This window comes from Gallus gallus, chromosome 14 (genome assembly GCF_016699485.2).
Source record: "Gallus gallus isolate bGalGal1 chromosome 14, bGalGal1.mat.broiler.GRCg7b, whole genome shotgun sequence".
Lineage (NCBI taxonomy): Eukaryota > Metazoa > Chordata > Aves > Galliformes > Phasianidae > Gallus > Gallus gallus.
Window position 1 is genome coordinate 1,050,085 of NC_052545.1, and position 23,903 is coordinate 1,073,987.

A 23,903-nucleotide genomic window follows, 5' to 3' on the forward strand; every position below is an offset into this window, starting at 1 on the left:
TGCTGAACAGGCTGTGAGCTTTGTTTTAAATTCTAATTACTTGTTAATGAAGTCGCTGGATGGCTTTGATAAAAGTTTAAACCCGTTTTGTTTCCAGGAATTACTGAATGAAATGAATTTCCTCATGAACAAAGTTCTCAGGGTTTTACATAAAGGTGCACTGTGCACAAGAATTGCCTCCTGCTCAGAAGTACTTGAATTCCTCCTGGTGGCAACAGAAGGCAGTGATGTGCAGTTGTTTAACACCTCTAAAATACAAGGTAGGTTGCTCTCTACATATGGACTCGCATTTCTTGCATTCCACATGAGGTGTTCAGGTGTGCAACAAATAAAATGTCAGGTTTGTTACTTCCTGTATTGTGTTCACCCTATGCTTGTGAATCAGTGAGGTGGGATTTTAGCTGTTAGCAGTGTGAAGAGCTGATGTCTGTGTTAGATCTGTATATTGCTGCAGGTCTGAAGTGCTCTGCATTTTTTTCATCAGCGTTCAGGAAAATGAGGAAAAGGAACCAACAGAGTGTCATCATTATGCAAAATATTTCAGTGCTGTAATTAACAGCAGCTATAATTTAAGCCCAGATTTAACATCAAAGGCTTTGGGGATAGAATTAGAATTTATATTCATTATGATTCTGCCAAGGCTTCAGTGAGTCTGATTGCTGGAATTCCTCTTTTGCATTAACAGCCTTAAATCTGATGAACAGCTTTCTTACATGCCTGGGCTGGGTGAGCTGCGCTCGCCTCCCTTAATCACATCACAATCCATGGCTGTGCCAATGCTGAGTGTTACATAAAGTTGCAGAAGGCTTTGTTTCCGCTCTTCTTCCGAACAGCTGCCAAATTGTGTTACAATTATCACCCAGTTTCAGCAGGGAGAATTAAAATGACAGGCTACTGAGCTGGAACCAAGTCATGGTAGATGGGAGAAGTCCCAGCTCAGTGTTAGTGGGGAAATGTGCGGCGCTCTCAGCCAGAAGTATGTGACGTCTATGGAGTGCACCGAGCTCTGTGTTACACCATGAATATGGTTTGCGTTGTCCATTAGTGAGGACAGTGCCATCAGTAGCATTAAACCCTATGAGACATGCATCAAAGGAAAGATGAGCTCTTGGTGATTTTCATACTTGAGTAGATCGCTGATGTTACAGGTTATGTAGATGATCATTCATTATAACAAATGAAATAATTGAATAATGACTGTTATTTAGCCACATAAAACAGATAGAATTTGTACTCTGCTTCACTTTAAGATAATCAAGCAGCCAGACTGCCTGGTGTTTCATCTGAAGCACCGAAATTCACAAATGTGGTGAAGTATTATTGTGTAGCAGTTATTAAGAGATAATCAGTAACCTGCTCCTGATGAACAGAAAAACCTCCAGGCCTGTGGCCCGTCAGCATGGGACTGTGACTTGGGCCGGTGTCAGAGATGGGATTAGAACCTTCTCCTCTATCTCACAGCTGCCTTAGGTTTCATGAAAGATAAATCTTCTTGAAGGAGAGTTACATTTTAGGCCATAAACACTTTCTGATGATAGATGCTGTAACCTAATACTTCATTTTGTAAAATACCCACAGATTTATTCCATGCTTTCTGCTATGTGTCAGCTCCTCTTCCATTTTTTCCCTCAGAGTCTCAGGTCTGGGACTGTATATTAATTATTTTTAACTATCGTGTTAGCATTGCTTTTCCCAAAGGATCAGAGAATTCAGCAGAAATAAAACTCAACAAAACCAGGATACTTTTGTCGTAAGAGAGATCATATTGTTTAAAATCATTGACACTGCGTGTGGGAAGTCAGCATGTTAAACGTGAGGATGGAAAGCCTGAACAAAATTGAAAAAACAGCATTTTTTTTCTCCCATCTTCTGGCCACAATTTCAACATTATGAGTAGCTGAAAATCACAAAGTGCCTTCTTTACAATGGAAACAGCTGTTGTACATTGCGAGACTTCTCAGCAATGCTTTGTGTGAACTTGATGTATGGGGAACTGCTGATGCCTGAAACAATATAAAAATGTACAAACACATGCAGAGTGCGAAGTGCTTGTTGGACGAGGTAATTGGAAGAGTCAGTCCAAGGCTGCCTTTGGTCTCACGCTGTTTATGCCTTCACCAGAGACTGGAATTCTGTCAAGAAATAAAATGAGAAAGGCAGGGAATAAAATGAGATGACAGTGCTTATAACATCTTTAGAAAAGATAGATAAAAATGTCCTAATCTCCTAGCTGCAGAGGGCTCCCTGCATTATAACACTGCAGAGCTACTGCTAAACTGAGATTCTGGGGGCGTAGCAGATTTTTCGCTCCTTCAGAAGAGTTGGTGCAGAGAGGAGGAGTGTGTCTGTAAATTCATGTTTGTAGGAAATCCTGAGCTAAAGGTAAACTATCTTGAATCCATTACAACCTCTGATAACAGCTAACAGTGAATTAGCTCAAACCTGCAGCTTTCAATATATTTCCAGTAGTTTTTAAAATTATTATTCAGAAGCAAAAAATCCTAGTAGTGATGTAATTTCAGAATGGGAAATTCAATAGTTAAGAGCTACGGCTGGCATAATATAATGCCCTATTTGGGGCTCATAAACAGAAGCTACAAAAGCTGCTGCTAAAGCAAATTCCTCCAACAGTGTATCTCTCTCCTCCCAAACTCTGGCTAAGATTAGCACATGTGTCTGTTAGAGTTATTGCCACCTGTCCTAGTTCGGCTGAGACAGCCCTGTTTTCAGTGACTTCATCTCTAATACACGATGCATAATGTCCTATTTTCTTCTGCTGCAATTTCCAGAAGAAATAGCCTGGCCAGTTCACACCATTCCTGTGAGATTTTCTGGAGGAATTTGGTGTGGTTTCTCATAGAAGGACTGTCCATTGAGATCTGCCAACATCAGATAATGCTCAGGCAAACTCCGTTCTGCCATACAGCAGCTCTGGCCTTTAGAAGCAATACTGGCTCTGCTTTATGTTACGGGGCTACCCGCTCAGTAATGCTGAGAGGGGCCAATAATTAAGTTCACGTAGGTGGAGGTTGTTTAAAAGTGAAAGTGTCCTATGGCCAGAAGTGCAGATCATCCATTGCTGGAATGGAAGTTCGGAGTGAGAAAGAATTCAGAATGTTCTGAAAATGCAGCACTCTGAGCCTATGGATCAGGCACATGCAGAAATTAACCCCAACACTGTTGTTATGAGCTGAAAGAACAGGTTCTGCATTGGGCCTAAATCTGCTTTTGCTACAACAGAGACCACATAGAAAGAAGGCTATGAAAAAAAGGGAGTATTTGTTAGTATGAAAAACATGACAGAAAGTGCTGGGCTAAATTCCTGGGGTGTTTTCCCATGCAACCATTTAAGTGTAACTGAATGCATGCATTTTAAAGCCTGGCTGTGATGAAGTTTCCAGCAGCCTTACCTTCTACTCCAATTTTGCCGTCGCCGTCGGTGTCACCTGCAGCCAGGAAAGCTTTGGTCTCCGCAGAGGTGAGGACTCTGGCACTCGAAGAGAAGTTCTTCAGAAACAGCCTGGAATTGAGCAGGGCAGAGCGCTGTGCCCGAGTCTGCTGTTCTGCAGTGACCTCGGCATGTTACGTCTCTGGTTTTCTAACTTAAACCCACGCCAAGAAAGAGCAACACCTGTTTGTTACATCTGGTGAGATCCGCACAGATTCAAGGAAAGGCAAAGCATTGCATCTTGTTTTAAAAATAACATCAAGTTTTTTTCTGGGACACTGGGGATGTTCAAAGGTTTTCACTGTTCAAAGCAGTGCGGCAGCTGAGCAATACTTACTGAAGCTCTTCTTCTTCAATGAAGCCGCTCTTGTCCTGATCAAGGATTCCAAAAACTTTCTTTATCTGATCAGGAGTTTTGCTGGATAAGCCCACCGTGGAGAAGAAAGACTTATAATTGAAGGAATCCGCAGCTGGAAGAGACAAAAACCTCTTACATGTTTTCCTTTCAAGTTGCTCTACCACACGTGTTCCTTAGGAGCGCATATGCCTGGTTTTAAACATCAGCCTGCTCCTTTTTCTCCTGTTCCCAACGCAGCTGAGATGATTCGGTGGATACCTTCCCTGTTTAATCACTCTCTGATCATGTATGTGCTCATATGCTCTTTCATCCAGTCTGGAATTTTCTGCTACAGTGTACATCGTGCTAAATCAGGGCTCTAGCTGTCTGTGTCACATGCAGTTAATAATGAGTATTCAGAGGGTGCTGCTGTGCCCTACTAACAACTGCTGTAATTCTTGTTTTATATTCACTTAGTCCTTGCTTTGGTGAAGAATGGTACAAAATAAAGCAGTGCTCAGCCTTGAAGTTTCTCATGGGATGTTTGGGGAACTGGTGTGATCCTGCTGGGGGGAACTCTGCGAGAAGCAAGGCTGCTCATTGCTTCCCAAGTAATGGGGGGATTCTGTGAGCCGCGGCTCGTTCTGGCATTCTGCAGGACAAGGCTAACCACTGAAATCCATGTCTGCAGCAGGTTCGCGAACTGGGAGCCAGCTTCATGCTAACTGAAACTGTGGCTCTTACTGCCACTCTGTTTCAGGTAATGTTACCCACCAAATAACCACTTGTAAGACTTTGTGAATTCAAGAAGCTATACTGTAACGTAGCTACAAACAGATCTCACTGGGAAGGAATCTAAGGGGAAAATGATAGGCATGCCATCTTAAGACATAAAAATGATATGCATCTTCTGGCTGGAGAGAGCCCATTCCTTACCCTGGCAGCTGGAGAGAGCAGATTCAATATCTTTAGCAGAAAGGATGTCAGTGATGGCCATTGTTGAACTGTAAAATAAATTAAATGTGAGCTACTTAGTCATTAAAATGACTTCTCTATCTCTTTCATGGCTCTATTTGAAGTTGCTGCAGTGACAGTATGTGATAGGGGAGACATTATGCATCTAATTGTAAGGGGAGTGCACTGAAGCAGATGTCTGCAGCAGGTGCTTCCACTTAAGGCTGGGTAATGAGGGAGGAATTCTGCTTGTGGGAATGTGGGGCTTCAGGAAGATCTGACGGCTGTGTTGTGCTGGGGAGCAAATCAAAGGTGTATGGAACCACGGAGCTTCATGAGTTTGGTGTGTGTTTTCCCAGAGGTAGGTTACTACTCAATTAAAATCAGCATATATTTACAGCACACATAAAAAGATAGGGCCAAGTATGTCCCCTAGAGCTATATCTGGAATAAATTGAATTTGAATTAAAAAAAAAAGCCTGGTATTGTTATCAATAAATGTGGTGATCTTTACAGGAATGAAAATAATGGTGTAGAATAAATAAGAATAATTTCACTCGTTTCAAGGAAATCCAAATCTGAAGAGTTATTTCTTCTGCTTTGCTGCACCCAAAAAACATAACAGTGCTATAAATTTGGTCTGCTGAGGCACTGCAGCATTAAAAGACCGCTTTTCGTGGTGGCTTTTTAAAAAAGGTTCCCAATTATGCTATGATTTTGTCATTTGTTTTGTTTTGTTTTGAGGTGGTGATGATGGATGTGAGCCAGATTTGTATCCCAGTTTCAGCAGTTCAGAATGTTGATGTGCTTCGAGCAGAGCTATTGAGGCTTAATGCTCATTCCTAACACAAACATGGAGGCATTTTCTTCTGATACAGCAGCATTTGACAAGGGCTACTCTTTGTTTCTGTCAGCCACCAACAGCTGCGCTGGTTCGCTTGCCAAAGCAGTATGTATTGCTTGAGTGAATGCTACAAGGCCCAGATTGCTGGCCAGTCCTTGTAGTGTAAACGCAGCATTGATGCATTTCTAGTTTCACAGCACACACCAGTGCAGACTGGTTGCAATTTAAAACCTGCAGCATTACTGTGAGGTAACTTGATGTTAATTAAGAAAGAGGAACTGAGACATAGAAAAGTTATTCTTGGAAACCAGCAGAGAACAGAAATCTCTTAACATGAATCCCAAACCGATGCTCAGCGACGCGCTGTGAGTACGGACAGCAGCGCCAGTGAGAAGGAGACCAAATGCTGGTAACCATTTATTCGAACCATTACTTCGATTTGGGATCTACAGATCAGTACAGACTTTCTCCAAAATCTGAAATGGCTGCCGCCCCCCTGGTTGTTATCAGCACAGGACCTTGTCAGCCTCTTTCTAATATCTCATAGGATGTAAGGAGGCAGTGGGACAAATCCATGCTGGTGGCAATGAGCGTTTCTCCAGCTAAGGCAGCTCAGTTACGTCTGTTCTGCTAGCAGTTGTTTTGTCCCAGTGGCTTCTTGTGCAGAGTGTTTCTCCCTCTCAGCTCTGGGCAAGGTGATTTGGAGCTCTGCCATTCACCTCTCTGCACTGACAGCGTTAAAAGCACGGGGAGGAGTTTAAAAAACTAATCTGAATACTGCAGCATGGTCTTAATTTCTGCGAAGGGCACCGTTCTGCCTTTTCCCATCCTGCAATCTGGATGGTGATTCTGCTCTATGATCATAAATTCTGTGAAGGTATGGCATAGTGGAAGCTGATATTAAAATATATATTTTAATTAAGTAGGTGCTTTCCATTTGGGGAGCATTTTTCCTTTTGTTTAATTTTTTGAAAGCAGAGGATCTCATCACTTACCTTTGTGGTCTTCTGGATGGGATAAGGAAGCAGCCTGGCTGGGAGGAGAGCACTTGCTGTGTGTGTCCACCAGAGCTGAGCTTGCGTATATATATACTTTAAGTTGTATTCCATATACAGATTTTAGATTTCGGCGTCACGAAGGGGGAATGGTGTCAAATGAACTTGCCTAACTAATCATCTTGCACTATTTTTATCTCAAGAGAATACATGTGATATTTGCAAACGAAACAAGATAAGTGGCCAGATACGCGAAAAGGACGGAGTCGTATTAAATTTCTTCTGATTTAAGCAGAAAATACCAACTTCTGCATGTGATGTAGGGCTGAAGGCAAAAACCTGCCCGATACGCTTGGTCTGAGGAGTCGGATGAAATGAAGCAGGGCTAGCTTTGGGAGAGATGCCTTTAATGGATGTTTAACTGCGATGATGGCTTGTGTCTGCAGATAAGATAACAACGTGTGGTAGAGTTGAATCGCTGGTGTGCTAAACAGAAAAATTAAAGCGTCCTGTTCAAATATCATTTGTGTAGCAAACCACGCAGGGAGAAACTGATGGTTGTATTGTCTTCAGAATGCCTCCTTTGTTGTTGTTTTGAAAAAAAAACCCACAGCAAATTTGTTGCTGCAGGAGGTAAAATAACACCATGTCAGTCCATGGGAACAGTTGGCCGGGGGAGGGCACTTTGTCTGGTGTGTTTCCAGAGAAAATCTTAGAATCCTGTGAGGGTCTGACATCCTGTTTGGTCGTGTCTGTATGCAGCAGAGGGGCTGTGATGTACCCAGCTGTCTCTGAGACAAAAGCTGCTGAGCTCTGCATGAAAGATCTTCTCTTTTAGAACAGAGGGGGAAGTGCTGATAGCAGCAGGGAGCAATGTGTGAGGAGTGTCTGCAGTTTTGTAACCTACCTTCTGATCTCCCTTAGGTAACTGACTTTCTTAGGTGTCTTTTTTGTTGTTGTTTTTTTTTTTTTTTTTGCTCAGTGCTGTTTCCGAGTATTCCTTTGTGCTTACACAGAGGTGAGTTGATCACCTCAGTCTTGTTTCATGGACTGTGTAGTGTAACTGGGTGAGGAGTCAGACTCAGATCTCATCTGTGGGTTCAGGCAGAAGAGTGAAAGACGACCAGCCATGTGGATGGCAGCACGAGATGGCACTGCAGCCGGGGAGAGGGATGGCAGAGCAAGGCATCACAGCTAGAGGTGGTGGCACAGTGCGGTGTGACAGTGCAGGCTGCCTTAATGTCAGAGAGAGTATCAAAGCATCTTTTTTCTGCAGAAGCTTTTCCCTCTAAGATGAAAGGCAAACCTAACCCAGCTCTGAGGACAGCCACCAACATTCGCTGTGTGAAGCAGGGATTGAGGCACAGCAGCTTTCTGTGAGACCTCAGTCCATCCAACACAGACAGCAGCTGGTGGCAGACACAAGGCGATGGCAAAAGGGTGTGAGGAGGGGGCATTGCTTCACCTACTGCATGTAAACAGCAGAAATCATTGCAACAAGGCTTTTTTAAAAGACACTTCTTTGTCCTCTATCGAAGTGTCTCAGCTGCAGGGATCGCTCTGATGCGGGGAGGAGCCCTGGGCCAGGGATGGCGGTGGGAGGTGGGCGCTTTTCTCCGTTTTCTGAATGGGTTTTTGACCACCTGGCGCTGACAAATTTCAGGAGGAATTTGATAGATATTTAATCCCGGCTCTTGTTGCCCCTGGTGACATCTGGCAGAAGGGATACAAATATCGCTGCCCCTCAAACTGTTCTACGAAATGGCTTATTCTACATGGGAAGAAAATTCCTCACCCTCGTGCACTCACCACCCTTTCCTCCCCCTCCAAATCGGAAAATTGCCCACATAGTGCCAACAACTGATGTGCAGTAAGGAGGGAGTCCAACGTAAAGACTGATGGCATGATATGACCTAATGAAGCTAAGTTAAGAGGAAGGCCAAGTTCTGCTGAAACTCTTGGACTGCAGGAGTCTACAAGGGAATTTGGGCTCTGGTGTCTGTTTCAGAGAATGCATTTGATTTTAGATGCAATGGCTTCTCATTTTGCCTAGAGCTAATTCCACATATGTTAACCCCTCGCCCCCACTCTTCCCTTTAAAAATAGCATTGATTGCTGTTATTTCCCTTAATGCCTGTGGACTCTTGCCATTAGTTTGAACTTTTGTATGTGCATCACATAAGGATGCAATCTTTGAAAGCGTGCTTTGTTTTCTAAGAGGCTGTGAGAACATGATTCCTTTTGTTCTCTGAGATTTCAAGGATAAAGCTTGAACGCTAAATGATTTATGGCTCTGGTCTGCTTAGCTGCTCTCAGACTCCGGTGAATTTTGGAGTCCCTTTTGCAGTGAGATTGGAGGCACTACAGAGCCAGAACATGTGCACTGGCTGAAATGCACCAGGATCATGTAACTCTATTTACAACCAGCCTCCAACAAACATTTTGGTTGCAAGCTCTACGTTAGATATTGCAAAAACATCTGTCTGGTCATTTTTACTTTCTTATGTTAAATACTGTTAGTGACTTTCTAGCTGCCGTCCAACTAGGCAGGGAAAGGATCTGGGGAATTATTAAAACATAAGGAAAAACATCCCTTTCAGATTGTCAGGTTTCCACTAAAAGCAGTTTTAAACCCTGCGACTCGAGTATCTCACTTCACTCGAGTCTCATTGGCTTCCACGGGATTCTGTAATGGAATGCTCTTCTCTTGTTTTATTTTTTCCATTTTTGCCCTTAATCCCTCCAACACCTGAGGTTACATCTCCATGTTGAGGAGCTATAGGTCGTCTATGATTGTTCTATATTGCTTCTCTTATTATTCTTTGAGCACTGAAGGGAACCGTGTGTACAACAGAGTAATAAGAATATACTAAGCAGTTGTGAATGTCCATTTTAATTTAAATCTGATTTGCTGCCTTTATGTATGCTTGTATGTTTTCCCTGGAAGCCAACGATATGGATATCTGGGGTTACCAGTCAAGGAATGGCAATCACCTCATATCATGTATTTAACCTATTCTATGCAAAGAATGACGTGTGGATAGTGAAAGGGCACTATCCGTTCAGCTTGTCATTTGCTTTAGGAATATGTGAGATGAAAGAAATTGTATGAATGCAATTTAGTGTAATTGCATTAGTGCATCACGCTCCTGTCATTCTAGCAGCATTATTGCTGGAGTGACATATTGCTTAAATGAACATCTGTGGACACCTCGGAACTACCCAGCAAAGTGCTGCAAAGCACTCCAACTTCTGCTGTGGGGTGTGGAGGCTGTACCTGGGAAAATACCAAACAGTGCATTTGTTTTATTTTTGCAGAGTTTGGGAACTACAAAAAATGCATTTCCACTTAAATTTCTTTCTAAAAATGGCCAAATGGTGATGCAGAAAGAAAGGTTTTTCTGAAGAAGGAAGTTTCCAAGGGTAACTCCTGAGATGACAGACTCCTGAGTCCATTACATCTGATAGAATCATTCATAAATGGACAAAATAGCTCAACCATCAGATTTCAATAGCTTAAAAATTATATGCAGCAAGCACCAGAAAGCATGTAAGATAAATACTGTTCTGCTTTAATTTCAAAGCAATCCACGTGTTGGATAATTGTGGGTTTTGAGTAGAAAATAAAATCTGTTCTGTCAAAGCAATCTGCTCTGGCTAAGTTGGAAGCAAAGGCACGTACTGAAAACAGTTGCTCTGTTCAATATTTGCTCTGCTGCACTCTGTTCCTGTGTGATGGTCTTCAGCTGTCAGATATGATGGGCCCTGAAGAGGGCCCCTGCGGCGGGGATTGCTGCTGGTCTGTGTTTTGCACTGTGTGCTCCATTGCTATGGTTGATAGGCACTGTAAATAGGCAGCAGGTTTTCAGATATTACCTATGTCTGAGCTGTCTGGATGTTCTGAGCAGAGTCTATCTGTATATTCATGTCCATTACTTACATGCTGTGTGTACAGTGTATCGCAGCACAAACACAGCCAACCCTCGCAGTTATGCAGGTAAAGGAGTGTGAACTAAGGACTGGGCCATTGTTCATGTGCACTATAGGCGACCAGGGCTGCTCCGAAAGTAATGCCTCCTGTTTTATGATGTCAGCCCACAACATCAGAGGTGGCTGTTGGTGGGATGGCAGCAGAGGCTGGACCTTCCCACCAGCATTCCATGGCATGTTGTTGCTGTGTGACAGATGGCAGCAGAGGGGCACTCTGACAGAATGGCGCCTGACATGGAAGTGCGGGTGGAGCAAAGCGGTGGAACTGAATTCCTCCATGTGGAAACAGTGGCCCCCACTGACATTAATCGATGCTTGTGAATGCTTATGGAAACCAAACAGCGGCTGTCAGCACAGTGAGGGATGCATTTCAGTGGTGGTGATTGGTGACTGTGGCTACTTCCAGTGGTGCAGATTTGTTTGAGCATGGCATGCAGGCTGTTGTTCATCAATGGTGAGAGTGCATAACTCGTGACAGTGACTATGTTGAAAAATAGTTGTTTGTACCTGAGAATCTGTTCTGTGGAATAGTGTTGTATTCCTCATATCTGTTGTCATTTCCATGGAAATAAATAGGAGGCATTACTTTTGGAGCAGCCTATGTAGAATTGCTATTGCTGAGCAAAACAGGGCCTTTGATATTTCTGGCAGAGATGCTTGCCAAGGATATCTGTTTTTTTAAGGCTACATATGTTTGAAAAAGCCCCCAAGCATTACCTGCCATGGAGGTGACCGGCAGTGCTCCTGTGCACAAAGCCTGCGCCCATCCCATGGACAGCTGAGATCAGCAGCTGGCCAAAACTTGGCACTGCCTGTGTGCCCTTGTGCTTCTTCCTATGGAAACCAAGCGTGATGAGGGGCTGCTGTGCCTTTGGGAATTGTCCACATGTGGAGTTCAGGCCTCCAGGGCAGGCACCCAGACCCAGGAGCTCAGAAGCATTCCTTCATCCCTTGTTAGACATTGCCAACAAACAGCAAAGCACGAGAATAATTAGAATGAGCGCTGTAGAAAAGTAAGCTAAATTAATATGATAATTGGTACTAGAAACATAATGGCATCAGATATGAAAGCATTACGTCTTTACAAACAATAATTCATTGATGTCTGACAGCTAAGTGTGGTTAATCAAATGGTGCATCAATAACGTGATTCCAGTGTTCAAATATTTAGAGGAGCAGCAGGGTGAGAAGACAGAAGAGGGCTTTGTTCTTCCTGGACAGGGCTGCATTTGTGCCGTAGCTCCTGGGCAATACCAGTGTCCAGATATTGCAGTGGTTTCAAGCTTTGCTGTGTGCTGTAGAACAACACAGGCAGAAATGGTTGGTTCTTGTTACTCGTTTTGGGACAAACAACTTTATAGTCACTGTAGATCCCATTAGCAAACTGCTGCAGCCAATAGGTATAAACTTAATCATTTCAAATCTGCTGCTCTGAATGAAGAAATGCATTTATTGCATCCTAGCAATAAATACCTATGGCTGTCTTAGAACTTAATGGCCTTTGGCTGAGCTGGATTATTGCGCTGATTGCACTTCACTAAAAACATACAAGGAATTGTCCTAAACTGGAAACTTAAGGAGTGAAGGGCCAAGTGAAGCTCTGGGGGCAGAGGCCTGTGTCCTCCCAGGAGCTGAGGTGTGGCTGTCCCTGCCCAGCTCTCACAGCACAGGATGGCCTGGAGACGTGCAGCCGCTGCCCGTGAGCTCCTGCTGCCAGACGGGGAGGTGCACGGCTGCACCTGCTGCTCTCAGACACAGCTCCCACACTGACATTAGAATGCACAGACGACAAACAAGTGAAAAAAACTCTTGATTCTTTTACGAATCTCCTGATTTTGGAAGGATTTGGCGAATCCCTTTCTACCTCGTTGCTTTGGATGTACTGCTCAGCAGTGTCCGGATGTCAGACTCTGGAAGGTGAGCGCAGGAGGCGTTCTGCTGACCCTGGAGCTCTCCATGTCTGCCTGTCCTTTTCTGAGTAGAGGTGGATCAAGGCAGGTGTGAAGTGAAATATGTGCTTAAGTACTTTGCTGAATTTGAGCAGTAAGACTAAATTTTTGCACATGTAATGTATATCCTACACAAATATACAAAGCTGGGCTGGGCTGTGGGAGCTGTAGCTCTGGGCAGAATTTGGCACTTAAACCTTGTGCTTTAATGTGCAAAATGTAACGTTTCTGAAATTTGATTCTCGCATGCAACGTGCAGCCTTTGCTGAGTGCTGTGAGGCTGTTATCTCGGAATGCCACGGTCAGGTAACTCCAGAATACCAAATCCCCGCTTCTTCCTGAAAGATCCAGCTGTATGCAGCTTTACTTAACAGCCATGTTGAAAAATGTGTGCTAATCATCGCTGGAGATTTTCTCCGTCACGTAACTTTATAATTGATGGTGTCATCAACAGTGGAGACAGTCTTTTGAATTATGAATGCTTCTGGTTATACATGATGGATTTTTTTGGCGTAGGAATTGAAGTGTATGCATTATTAGAACTGGTAGAAGAACTCAAGTCATGCTTTGGGGAAAAGGACAAAATTAAACATGATTTAAAGTTCATGAATATTTGGGTAACCAAGCATATTTCTCTATTAAGTCTGTAGTCATTACAAAACAGATAGAGGAGCTGAATAATATTTGGAAGTTTTTCCAAGCCTTATTGCAGTTGGTTAAACTGAAACACCTGTAAGCAATTACATCAGTGCCTTTATAGAAGCAGGAGGCTCACATCAGCACCTTCAGCTTTCTCAACCTGCTGTTTGGACAGAGAAGGTCCAGAGAGCTTTCTGATGAGCGGTGACCGATGGATCCGAGGGAGAGGAACTTCTGTGTAGGGGTGACTGGCTGAGTCTGAGCATTGTCTGTAGTCAGCTCTGTCTGCAGCAGACACTCCTATTTAGACCCGAGGTCTGGCTGGCATGGAGCTAAGTGCTGTGAAAGAGACAAAACCACGGCAGCTCTCCTGCTGCATGGCCAGCAGGTTGCCTTCTGAAAAGAGGATTTCTTTGTGGTGAGTGGAATGAGATCGCAGTTTTAAAACTAGGTCTTAGGGGCTGATAATTGAGCATCCATTCATTGTGCCTCGTGTCCTACTGACAGTTCCTCAGCAAGCCCCTGCAGCTTTCCAAGGAAAACTGTAAACGATGTCAAGTGCAGAAATACCAGGACAACTGTTAGCGAAGCAAAAGCAATCAGCAGCTCCCTTTCCACATTTGGTTTTATGCTATTCTGTTGAGGAAAATATCCACAATCCTCCTGAAGAATGCAGCCTGGAGCATCGCCTGCCTGCGGGTGAGGCTGTGGCATTCCCCTGGGATCTCAGCTGTGGCCGTGAGGCCGCGCAGCTCCTGGCGGTGGCAGCTGGCTGTGGGCAGCTCGGCAGCCATCACAGCACAGCCTGGCTCAGCTGTGCAGAGGCCTCCAGAAGGACAAATGGCCCCAAATCTCTGCTGAGATATCGTCTTGTTACATATAACTGAAGAGTTTGTTTTCTTTCTTGTTTATATAAAGTAGCCTGGGAGAGACCTATCAAAATCGAGCAGCGGTTCATCTCCCCGGAGCACCCTCGTGCTGTGTGCTTCACAGTGCAGGCAGTTGCTACAGCGGCTTTACAGCCTGCTACAGGCAGTAGGAGAACGAGTCCATAGCCCGGCGTGCTTGCTTGGAATACATGGGCTTGATGTAGAACTGAGCTGATGGAGTTACTGAACTGGTGGTGTTCAGGGAATGCTGAACACATGTGGAGCAGATGGCAGAGATTAAAAAACCATAGCAGTGGAGATGAGAAATGTTGCTATGATTGCAGTGGCAAACATGAGATTTGCAGAGACATGTATCTCTTTCCTGGCTGTTTTGAAGGGTGCTAGGGTGGAAAAGGCTTAACGTAGGAAAAATATTGTTAACTCCAATTAGAATCAAATCAATTTGACTCAAACAATGCTTTTCAAAATGATGTTTGTTTCCCTGTATTCTAGCCTAGTAAAAGCAAAGCAGTATGTTTAACTCCACTGCTTAATTTCGGGCCATTTTAAGTTGTCTGATGAATCTGATAATTCAGCTTGTCCTCTGCTGTTCCAGCTACCAAGGAAATTCCAGTTGGATCTGCAGGATCAGATATCCCGTCTCAGCTGACCCCAAATCCGCAGGATGGTTTTAGCACCATTCTTAGGAGAACCATGCAGACGCCGTGGCTAGCAACACTTGTTTACCTGATGGCAGCAGAGGATTTGATTTAGAACATAATGGCATCAGATTTAGAAACCTCGTATCTAGAGGACAGTGTCTTGAGTATTCTTACTTTTTGCTGTATTTTGAAGTAATTTATTATTAGCATGGAATTAAGTGGAAAATAAGCTTAACGGGTCCCTCTTGTTTTGGAGAAATCCTGTACACCAAAATCATAAGTGAAGACGAGAAATCCTTCCAGGACCCCTAATGGCTCTTTCAGAACAGCAGTCCCTGGGGCCGGGCCTCACACTGGACGTCCTGCTGGGGCAGCTCCTGCCTGCTCGGCCTGTGCTGGGGCAAAGAGCCGTGCCAAAAAAGACCAGGAATATGAGTGCAGCCCCAGGGCTGTCTAAAAGGACAGGCTCTGAGCTAAACAGATGCAGTTCACGTTAGGACTGTTCTTACGGATCCCTGACAGCGGGTAAGATTACAGACTGGTCAGTGCAGATAGAGCTGACCCGTGCTTTGAAGCACAGCGAGGGTTTAGGGCCGTATTGAACAAAAAGGCCGAGTCCCGTTTGGCAGCACGCAGCCATGCAGTGCCACAGGGCTCCCAGTCTTCTCTGCCTTCTCCTGCTGATTGCTCCTCACAGACTGGTTAAAGGTTTGGAGCTAAACAAACTGAAGATGCTTTCTTTAAACACGGCCTGTTTTTCAGTGTCAGGGATCTGGTCTCTTTTCTCTGAAGCACAGGCAAAAATGCAGCACGGTATTTCCCTTCTATTCAAACAGGTAAAAATGTGACAAGCCATTTTCTGATGGCAACTGGAGCACATCAGTGCAACAAGCACTGCACGGGCAGCGTGGGCAAAGCAGCTGCTTTTGCCTTTGTGTTGAGACTGCTGGAGCTCAGTTTTCAGAAGAGCTGCGTGTTGGATACTGATATGGAAACACCACAGTGAAAATGGGGGCACTCTGCAAACCCCAGGCAGAGAGACTGCCAACACCAAACGTCAGACCCGTCCCCCAACAAGTGTAATGCAACGTCTGTATTTAGTCTGCCTCTAAGTATGTGCAATGAATGCTCTAACATCCATTTCTTTGGGTTGTACATGACAGGAATTTCTCCCTGGTGGTAGCAGCTATTTCTGTTCCGAGGAACGCTGAGCACTTTCCAGATCTTTCTGAGGTCCTTTGCATCATCTGACATTTCTGCAGGCAGTGGTTGCTCAGTGCTGAATTTGATGGCAAACTGCAGCTGTGAAGTTACAGGAGACAAGAGAACTTCTCTATTAGTCGGTAATGCCCGGGAAGGATTTTGCCCTGTGCAGAAAGGGGCGGACCTCTGGGTTTATGGTGGCTGTGTCAGACCTTTGTCACGTTTTGTGCTTGTGGCTTTCTAAGAACGGGACAGTCTGAGAATTGCACTTTATAGCATCTGACAGTAAATACCTTTAGCCTGCATTAATGAGTCCCTTTTGCCGAAATAATTCTCGTGGGCAGATGAATGTAGTTCAGCTCTCCCTGCACCTCACCCCAGGTGCCCCTGCAGTATCCCCGTGTGCTGCCCTTCGTACCCAGGGCTGCGGGGCACTGTGACGGCTGCTTTGCCTGGTGAGAGCTGGACATAGCTGTCATCTCATAGAGGATGCTGCTGTCATTTCTGTATTGGCCAGGGAGCAGATGGGGTTGCAGGAGGGCATTAACTTCCCCTTGTGGGAGTAAGCACAAGACAGAGCCTCCGCGGCGTTCCTCGGTCTAAGGCAAGGAAATCCCTTTGCTTTTTAAAGGGAGTAAGATTCCGTCTTCCGAGCAGAGCAATCAGTTATACATTATAGGGACAAACGTGGTATTTATAAATGCCTGCTATACACAGACTTCCTGCTGACTTCAGTGCCAACAGAATCTGGACTGCAGGCCCCAAAACAAATGTTTTCCTTTAAAACTGTGATATAATTAGCATCAGGAAGCTGCTTAATGAGCTGCATCTGATAGCTGTAGAAGCTGAGGATTGTTAGTATGAACTGGGTATTTCTTTATTTCTCCTCTATTTTAATTTAAAATTAAGTAGTGTCCTTGTTTTTACCATGCTCTATAAATATTTCATCCTGTACTGCAGCACAGTTAAAGCTGTTGCATTATCATTACTGCTGGAAGCTACTCTGTGGGCTGCGTCAAGACAGATGGGCATTTCTGTTAACACAGTTATTATCTGACATGTTCTTCACAATATTAGCTGTAATCTTCATTTCACTTTTCAGTCCAAACACAGACATTTCAACATGAGGCCGAAGAAAGATGATCATTTTCAGTGTAAGGAGGAAGCAGACACCCAGCATCAGTTGCGGGATCCCCAGCAATGGCAGCAGGTTGGTGCTTGAGCAGCTCACCGAGCTCAGCTAGGGGTAAGGATCTGCCTGTTAGGGACAGCAGCAAGCACAGGACTGGATCCTTCTACTGCAGGTTCTGTAGTTCTGCCGCTAGGAGCTTCTATATACTTAAATCCTTCCCACTTTCAGAGGGACATGCACGCGTCTCATGGTGGGGTTCTGACGATGAGTTCCAATTCTGACTTGGACGCTGAGCCTGCCTGTAGCCTGGACAGTTATTGATTGTGTGCCTTATCTCATTACTTCCATGAGATGCCTGCCATGCGTGCATTGAAGTGATGGGCCTTGTCCCAGAGAGGTCAAAGCCTAAAGGGCAAGTAGTGATATGGCCTCAATGGATGCTGAGTAGATTCCTGTGCTATCAGCTGTTGCATGGAAAGAGGTGAATCTAGGAATCGGGTCTTACTCAGAGTAGTTCAGTGACAGCATTGTTCCTGTATGTTAAGAGTCCTTGAGAGTAAAATATGGCTGATCTCTTCAATGACTTAAAAAGGGAGGTCTGTGAACTTGCTAATTACCGTAATCAGTTCTGAAGATGGAAAAGTGTATCAAATACAGTCCAGTTATTTTATATCCATTCTTCTTGTAAATTCTTTGTTCTGGTAAAAGCAGAATTTGGGTTAAATCAGTTCCTGGCTATATTGACAGAGTTTCTATTGGAAGTCAGTTGAACTTTTGCCTGAATTAGGGCTGATTTGGTCCACGTATGAATTTTCCCACTTACCGAGATGATAGGTGTCCCTCCTCATCTGATACACAAGACAATAATAAATGGCAAAGTAATGAACACAGAATAGTAAATTATTGGTATTTTTTCTATACTTCATTGTGTGCTGAACAGTTCATGTCAGGTTGAGGAGTGAAACAAATATTGTTATGGAGAGCAAAGAAACTGTGCAAATATATTTTTATATTTCTAATTTTGTCTTTGGGTGTTGAATTGCCCTGGGTTGAGTTGCATAATGATAAGTAAAGCAACTGGACACAATCCAGTGCAAAGTGATGCATGAAACCAGCACTTTTCCCCCCTAGCGTGTGGAAATTTGTATCAGCAAGAAACAGAGTCTAATTTGTATGTAGCTGGAGATCTGCCTGCATTTTGATACCTGCGTTCTTTCAAAATGAATCATTCTTCAGTGCAGACACAAGATCCCCAGCTTAGGGGAGCTAAGAGGTGTCATGCTGACACTGGGTACGCTAACCCTCCATCTGCACCTCCTGTGTACTCGTGTGACCCTCAGAAGTGGTGGGCAGAGAGGAGCTGTGCTCGAGGCTGTGGTTAAAGCCGTATTTAAAGTGGTTGTCCTGCACTGGGACAGCACAACGCTGTACTTTGTAAATTCACGCTGCAGCCAGGGATGGATCTGAAGCTTTGCTAGCATCTCATCGCAAACCCAGTATGCTCAGCTCCTTATCACTGGTAGTGGAGCTGCGTGGAGTGGCCTGGCTTGCCATGCTCTTCAATCACTTGTCCAGGAGACGAGGCAAGGTGCTCCCTTTGGAGGGAACGGGCGTGCCGTGGCGTTTCTGCTGTGAGTCAGCTAAATCAGTCACTACATTGACCATAAATGTAAATGCTTACAGTAGAGATTTTATTCTTCAAACGTCTTTCATCAAGCTACGTGTCGACATATGATTTTTGTTTTTAAAGTGACCCTCCAGCATCAGATAGAGAGCAATCAGACAGAGAACGTTTTCTCTATTCTGCTTTTATTCCCAATGTGAAAAACTGAGAGCTTTCTATTCTAGGCCCATCAGCTGCTTCTAGAAAGCACAGCGCAATGATACTGTGTGAAAGAGAGAAAGGTTCTGTCCTACAGCAAGGTTCCTTTTTTTGTCTCTTTTTCAGAATCAGCATTGTCTGGGAGGTAACCATTGCACAGGGATTTGGAGCACATCAGGAACAAACGTAAACACATGAGATCTGCTTCAGGACTGGGGCATTTCCAGGTGAAGTCATAGATTATGACATGCCATCGTAAAAATGTGGCTAAAGATCACGCAGGCTTCTTTCTGTTGCTCAATCTGAATTCTGCACTTTTGTCAGCATCTCCTTTAAAATAAGGCACAAAAAGAAAGGAACTCTGCGGCTGATTTGTCTCACTTTGGTATGTAAAGATTTGGTACCTAATTGTTTATAGTCTGAAAACTGAAACTAGCAAGGGAATAGCAAACAATCTTTCTCTGCTATGATAGATCCTGCTGTCCACTGAATGCGCAGCAAGCCTGTGTGAGAATGCTGGGATTTATTAATTGCATTGGTTGCTTTGATTAACAAGGGGAAGCTGACCAACTGGCAAATGATCAATCATGGGAATGGATGTGCATCTCTGTAATCTCTGGAAGTCATTTAAAGACTCAGAACTTGTTCCCAAGTGACCAGAGCATCGGGGGGGAGCTGAAGTCTTCCAGCTTTTTGTAGCATGTGTGGTACCTCTCTTTAGGATGAAGTGTGATTTAATGTATGCTGTTGGAGCAGCAAACTGTGGAGTATTCTGCTCTTCAAGTGGTCAAAGGAATGCTGTGTTGGTTAATCACTGCTGGAGCAGCAGAGGTATCAAGCTGGCAATTAACTGGTCTAACTAAAACTGACAAGGAAGGATAAATACTGTTTCCTCCGGGGCAGCTGAAGCATTCAGCAATGGCTTAAAGCTGCTCCACCAGGGCCGGTGGGCACAGCGCCAGGGGAGGCTTTTTAATGGCTCTGATGTTGCTGCGATGCTCCTGGAAGGTGATATGGAGCGATGGCCGTGGATCTTTATGTTATCCCAGGCATGCACCTTGCGCTCCTTGCACTTCCTAGCTATGTAAACGGGCGAGCAGCGGGGAAGTGGTCTTTGCGAAGGGTGTGGCCACCGTGTGTGAATTCATTGAATTCTACACCCACTTGGCGGCCAGGCCGTGCAGATTAGATTATTTTTGGAGTCTTCTGTGATCGTGGAGCGGGCAGGATTTGCCCTAAGAGAAAATGTAATGATAGGATGAAAGTGAATTGTATTGCTTCAAGGCTGGTGCTGGAAGAACAGAAGGGGTGATGCAGTAATCAAATTCTGACGAGTTGTTAAGGATAAAGGAAGGGAGAGCGGTTTTGAGCTGTCGGCACTAAAGCTGGGTGCGTGAAAAATGAAGCAATTGGTATGCATAAACAGACTTTTGATGTAGCTGGCATCGCCCCCAGGTAAGTCAACAACTGCGGCGGCCGCACAGCGCCACGCGCGCAGCAGCCCGGCTGCCGGCCCCGCCCGGACGAGGCCCTGGAGCGCCACCTGGCGGCTGCGCGCCCGGCGTGGCTGAGCGCTCCGTGGGGCTCCCGCAGCAGCGCGGCCCGGCGGGATGCCGTTGGCTCCTGCAGCGTTTATGCAAGTATTGATACGCCGAAGCCTTAAATATATAAAAAATCAACGCTTGTAATCACATCTTATGAAAACACAGCTAATTCTCTTACACTGCTGAGTTAGCTGAATACGAGAATTTATTGAAGGGCCACTAAATCCTGCCCCGCAGTGCAAAAACCAATGTAGCAGCCTGAGTGAGCTCTGTGAGGCCTCATACAGGCAGCTGATAGTAGCAGGAGAGAGCCTGGGAAGAACACAACCGAGAGGGCTCAAAGCACATAAACGTGCTGCTGCTGCTGACACCATTCCTGCAGCATCTGTCCGAGGTACCTGCAGGCACACAGGTGAGGACTGTGTTTGGCCAGGCAACCTACAGTGGGACAAGAGCTGTTTGCAGTTTGACATGGGAACACATAGAGCAAACAATTGCTTTGCTTCCTGTTGAGAACCTGTTGTGTAACTATTCTGGCTTTCTGAAAGTAGAGTGGGGAGGCCTTGGCTTTGGAGAAAAGGGTTTCTGCATCCTTCAGATCACTTTTGGAAGGTACAGAATTTGTGTCCTTGACCTTACATAGCGCCACAGCATGAGTCCTTTATCACACAGCGTGCCGTGATAAAACAAGAGTCAACCAAGTTGGGACTGTAGACTGGAGAGCTGATGCTAAATAGAATGGTTAGAGGGCAAAGAGTATTTGAGAAGAATTTAATATGTAATCCAGCTTTCCCATTGCAGTCTGGCTGTGTGGGCTCCTCACCTTTGTGCTCTAGAAAAGATTATGCCAAAATATGAATGCTTGAATAGTTAGAACCTTTTTAGTTCTCAGTCTACAGATGATCAGATGTGCTGGTCAGATTGCAGCAGTCTGATCTCGTGTGCACCTGGACCTTTAACACGGCTCTTTGTCGTTGCTGTTTATCTCAGAATCTGCCCATAAGGACATACACGTTGCTTCTCTGCCATCCTGCTGATCAACTGTACTCTTTCCCTCTCCCTCAGGCTGATGCTCCATTTCCGTTCTTGTTCTAGCTGCCAGTCTGCGCTGATTCCAGTTCATCTTTTTGCAACAGTGTTGACTGGAATTGTATAAATATTTCACAGAAAATCTTGCCTGAGCCTGGTGTAAAAGCACCAATAATTCCTCCTGTGCTAAAAACCTCACCTAACCCATCTTCGTGTCTTCTCTTTCCACTGCGGTGCCGTGTTGGCAGCTCTGGTTCCCTGACAGCTTCACTCACTCAGATGACACTCTGATCTCTTTCCTTCTCTGTTGCTTCCAGCTGGTGAATCCCAAGAACATGACTTTGCAGTTCACATTATTGAATTTCTATCACTACAGTCAAGAAGGTCATCTCATTCCAACGCGATGATCCTCACTATTGGCAGTACCTCCCAGCTCTGCTTCATGTGCACATTTTTTGAGGCTGGGCCATACAGACAGAGCTGCCACAGCACGGCTCCGAAGGCTCATTCCTGAGGAAATCCATCAGGAAATGCACTCCGTTCTTACAATTCCTTCTGTGTTATAACCTCTTTCTTTGTTCACATTGCTTTTGCATGAATCCCTACCGCTCATACTTTCACTGCTGTGGAACGCTGTCTCGAGTGAACTGTTTCAAGTGCAATAGACTGAGTTTGCTGCATTACTCAGTTCTAAACAGATGCTTAACTAACTCCAAAGATACCAGCTTTAGTCTGAAGTCCCCCATGTTGCTAAACCACATATTTTTCCTCACACTGTTTCCCTCGCTGCAATTGATCATGCTTTCTTTCAACATTTGCTCTAACGCATGGTATTATGCTGAATTTTAAACAATACTTTATGGAATACAGGCACTATATTTACTGTACTTAAGCCCTAAGTAAGTTTTCTTTTACATTTACACAAAACTTGCTACTTCGCTTGGCTTGTATGGACCAGTTCACTCAGTATGCTAGGGAAACAATCATATGGATTCTGTGATGTTTTTCCCATTAAGAAATAGTTCTGTTTCTCTTAAGTTACTATTATTTCTGTTATCCTACTCCTGTTTTCTTTGTATATCGTTCCCATCTGTCATCAGCCTTAAGCAAATCAAATCGAAGACCCTCCTTTGCTCACTCTAATGCAGCACCAGCTCCTGTTAGTTAATGGATAATTAAAGAAATCCATCTTTCACCATGCTCCTGTCTTTGGTGGGGCTTTGACATCACTGGTGACATTCATTTTCTGCTTTATGTCCAGGAAATTAAAGTCTTCAATTAAAAGAGGAATTGCATTTAGTATTTTCCTGTATTTTTACATCCCTTATGATTATATGAGCTGGCAGCTGAACGCTTTCCTCAGTCCAAGACGTTTGCTTATAGCCATTTGATAACACGGCTGCCTGCCCACACTCCCGGACTCCGTTGCTCCGCGGGTCCCCATTGCACTCAGGATTGTTGGAGAGAAGCGTTAATACGAAGTTCAAGCACAGAAGCGCTGCTTTTCCTGCTTGTCAAACTATTCCCCTGTGGTTGTCATGCCTTCAGTTTTCTTCCTGGCATCCAAAGCCAACGCAAATAGGTCGGGCGCTTGCATGGGGAGAACTATTTGAGTTAACCTCTTCTCCCTGTTATTTCTTCTCTGCTTCTCCAGGGAAATGATTTGAGCCGCACCACGAAGGCGTTTGCTGCGGTGAAGGGAGACGTGTGCTCCCACGGACCCGACTGCCAGCCCACCTGGGGCTGCCCCGTGGCGGTGAGCGGCGCTGAGCAGAGCGCGGAGGGGTGCTGGGAAATGGCGAGTTGTGCTTCTCAGCGCAGCCCCGGCTGCTGCTCCCGGGAGCGGCTGCAGGCGGAGCTGAGTGATGCAAAGCATTTTTCACATGTTTACTCCGTGAAGAATTGCCGTGGTGGAGCCAAGAGCAACTGATTTCACCGAGTAAATATCTGGGAGTTGGGCAATAGCTGAGGGCAGTAGCTGCGGCCTGAGGGGGAGCTGTGGCAGCGAGTGGAAGGAGATCATCTCTCCGGAGTTAGGATGAGGCTGCTGTGCAGTTCAAGTAATGCTCCCCCTTTCAACCTTTCTGCAGTGCTTAATTTTTCAGAGATGTGAAATTAAATTAGAAAGGCAGCAAAAAAATCCGTGAATTGGAGAAAGAGTAATAATTTGGATGTGACTCATCTTCAGCTATTCCATCAGATCAGAAATAGCTCAGCTCCTCTCCTAAGCTAAGTGCCAGCAACAGCAGCCCAGCAGTTTCAGTCTTACAGTTTAGCTGCTCTGCTCAGGAGCTCTGCACTGCTCGTGTAGCAAGAACAGCCTTCGTTAGCTGCAGTGTTATTGACTCGGATACCACGGCTCTCCTTCCTGTGAGCTGACACTGATCTCTGCCTGTTTCACTACTGCAATTCTCGCTCCTTCCTTTGAAGTATGTTACAGAGACCATTGGCACTTGCCTAGCACGGTGTATCTGCAGAAGATATTC

The 23,903-nt window shown here is 44.9% G+C and overlaps 1 protein-coding gene and 1 long non-coding RNA gene across 4 annotated transcripts in view; one reads left to right on the forward strand and one right to left on the reverse strand.

Moving 5' to 3' along the window:
- Positions 1–23,179, forward strand: part of LOC112533467 — a 34,111-nt gene extending 10,932 nt beyond the window's left edge. Inside the window, exons 3-8 of one of the 3 annotated variants that reach the window (XR_006931507.1) lie at positions 98–260; positions 3,379–5,100; positions 15,851–16,030; positions 16,993–17,100; positions 18,971–19,071; positions 21,735–23,063. This is a non-coding gene — a long non-coding RNA (uncharacterized LOC112533467). The other 2 variants (XR_003077739.3, XR_005839814.2) reach the window with 2 other exon arrangements.
- Positions 1,744–6,642, reverse strand: OCM3 (oncomodulin 3). Its single transcript, NM_001007477.4, has 5 exons — positions 6,579–6,642; positions 4,722–4,789; positions 3,786–3,918; positions 3,411–3,520; positions 1,744–2,132 (listed from the first exon to the last, which is right to left on the reverse strand). Exons 2-5 carry the CDS (start codon positions 4,780–4,782, stop codon positions 2,107–2,109), a joined length of 330 nt encoding a protein of 109 aa, NP_001007478.1. The 5' UTR covers positions 4,783–4,789; positions 6,579–6,642; the 3' UTR covers positions 1,744–2,106.
- Positions 23,180–23,903: the final 724 nt, after the last annotated feature.

Excerpts from the sequence above, each read along its gene's own strand:
- OCM3 (NM_001007477.4), bottom strand. The coding sequence starts at position 4,782 with ATGGCCATCACTGACATCCTTTCTGCTAAAGATATTGAATCTGCTCTC. Across the intron at positions 3,521-3,785 it reads ATTGAAGAAGAAGAGCTTCA|GCTGTTTCTGAAGAACTTCT; the intron begins GTAAGTATTGCT and ends GCTCAATTCCAG. Across the intron at positions 2,133-3,410 it reads CGGCAAAATTGGAGTAGAAG|AATTCCAGTCTCTGGTGAAG; the intron begins GTAAGGCTGCTG and ends ATTTCTTGACAG.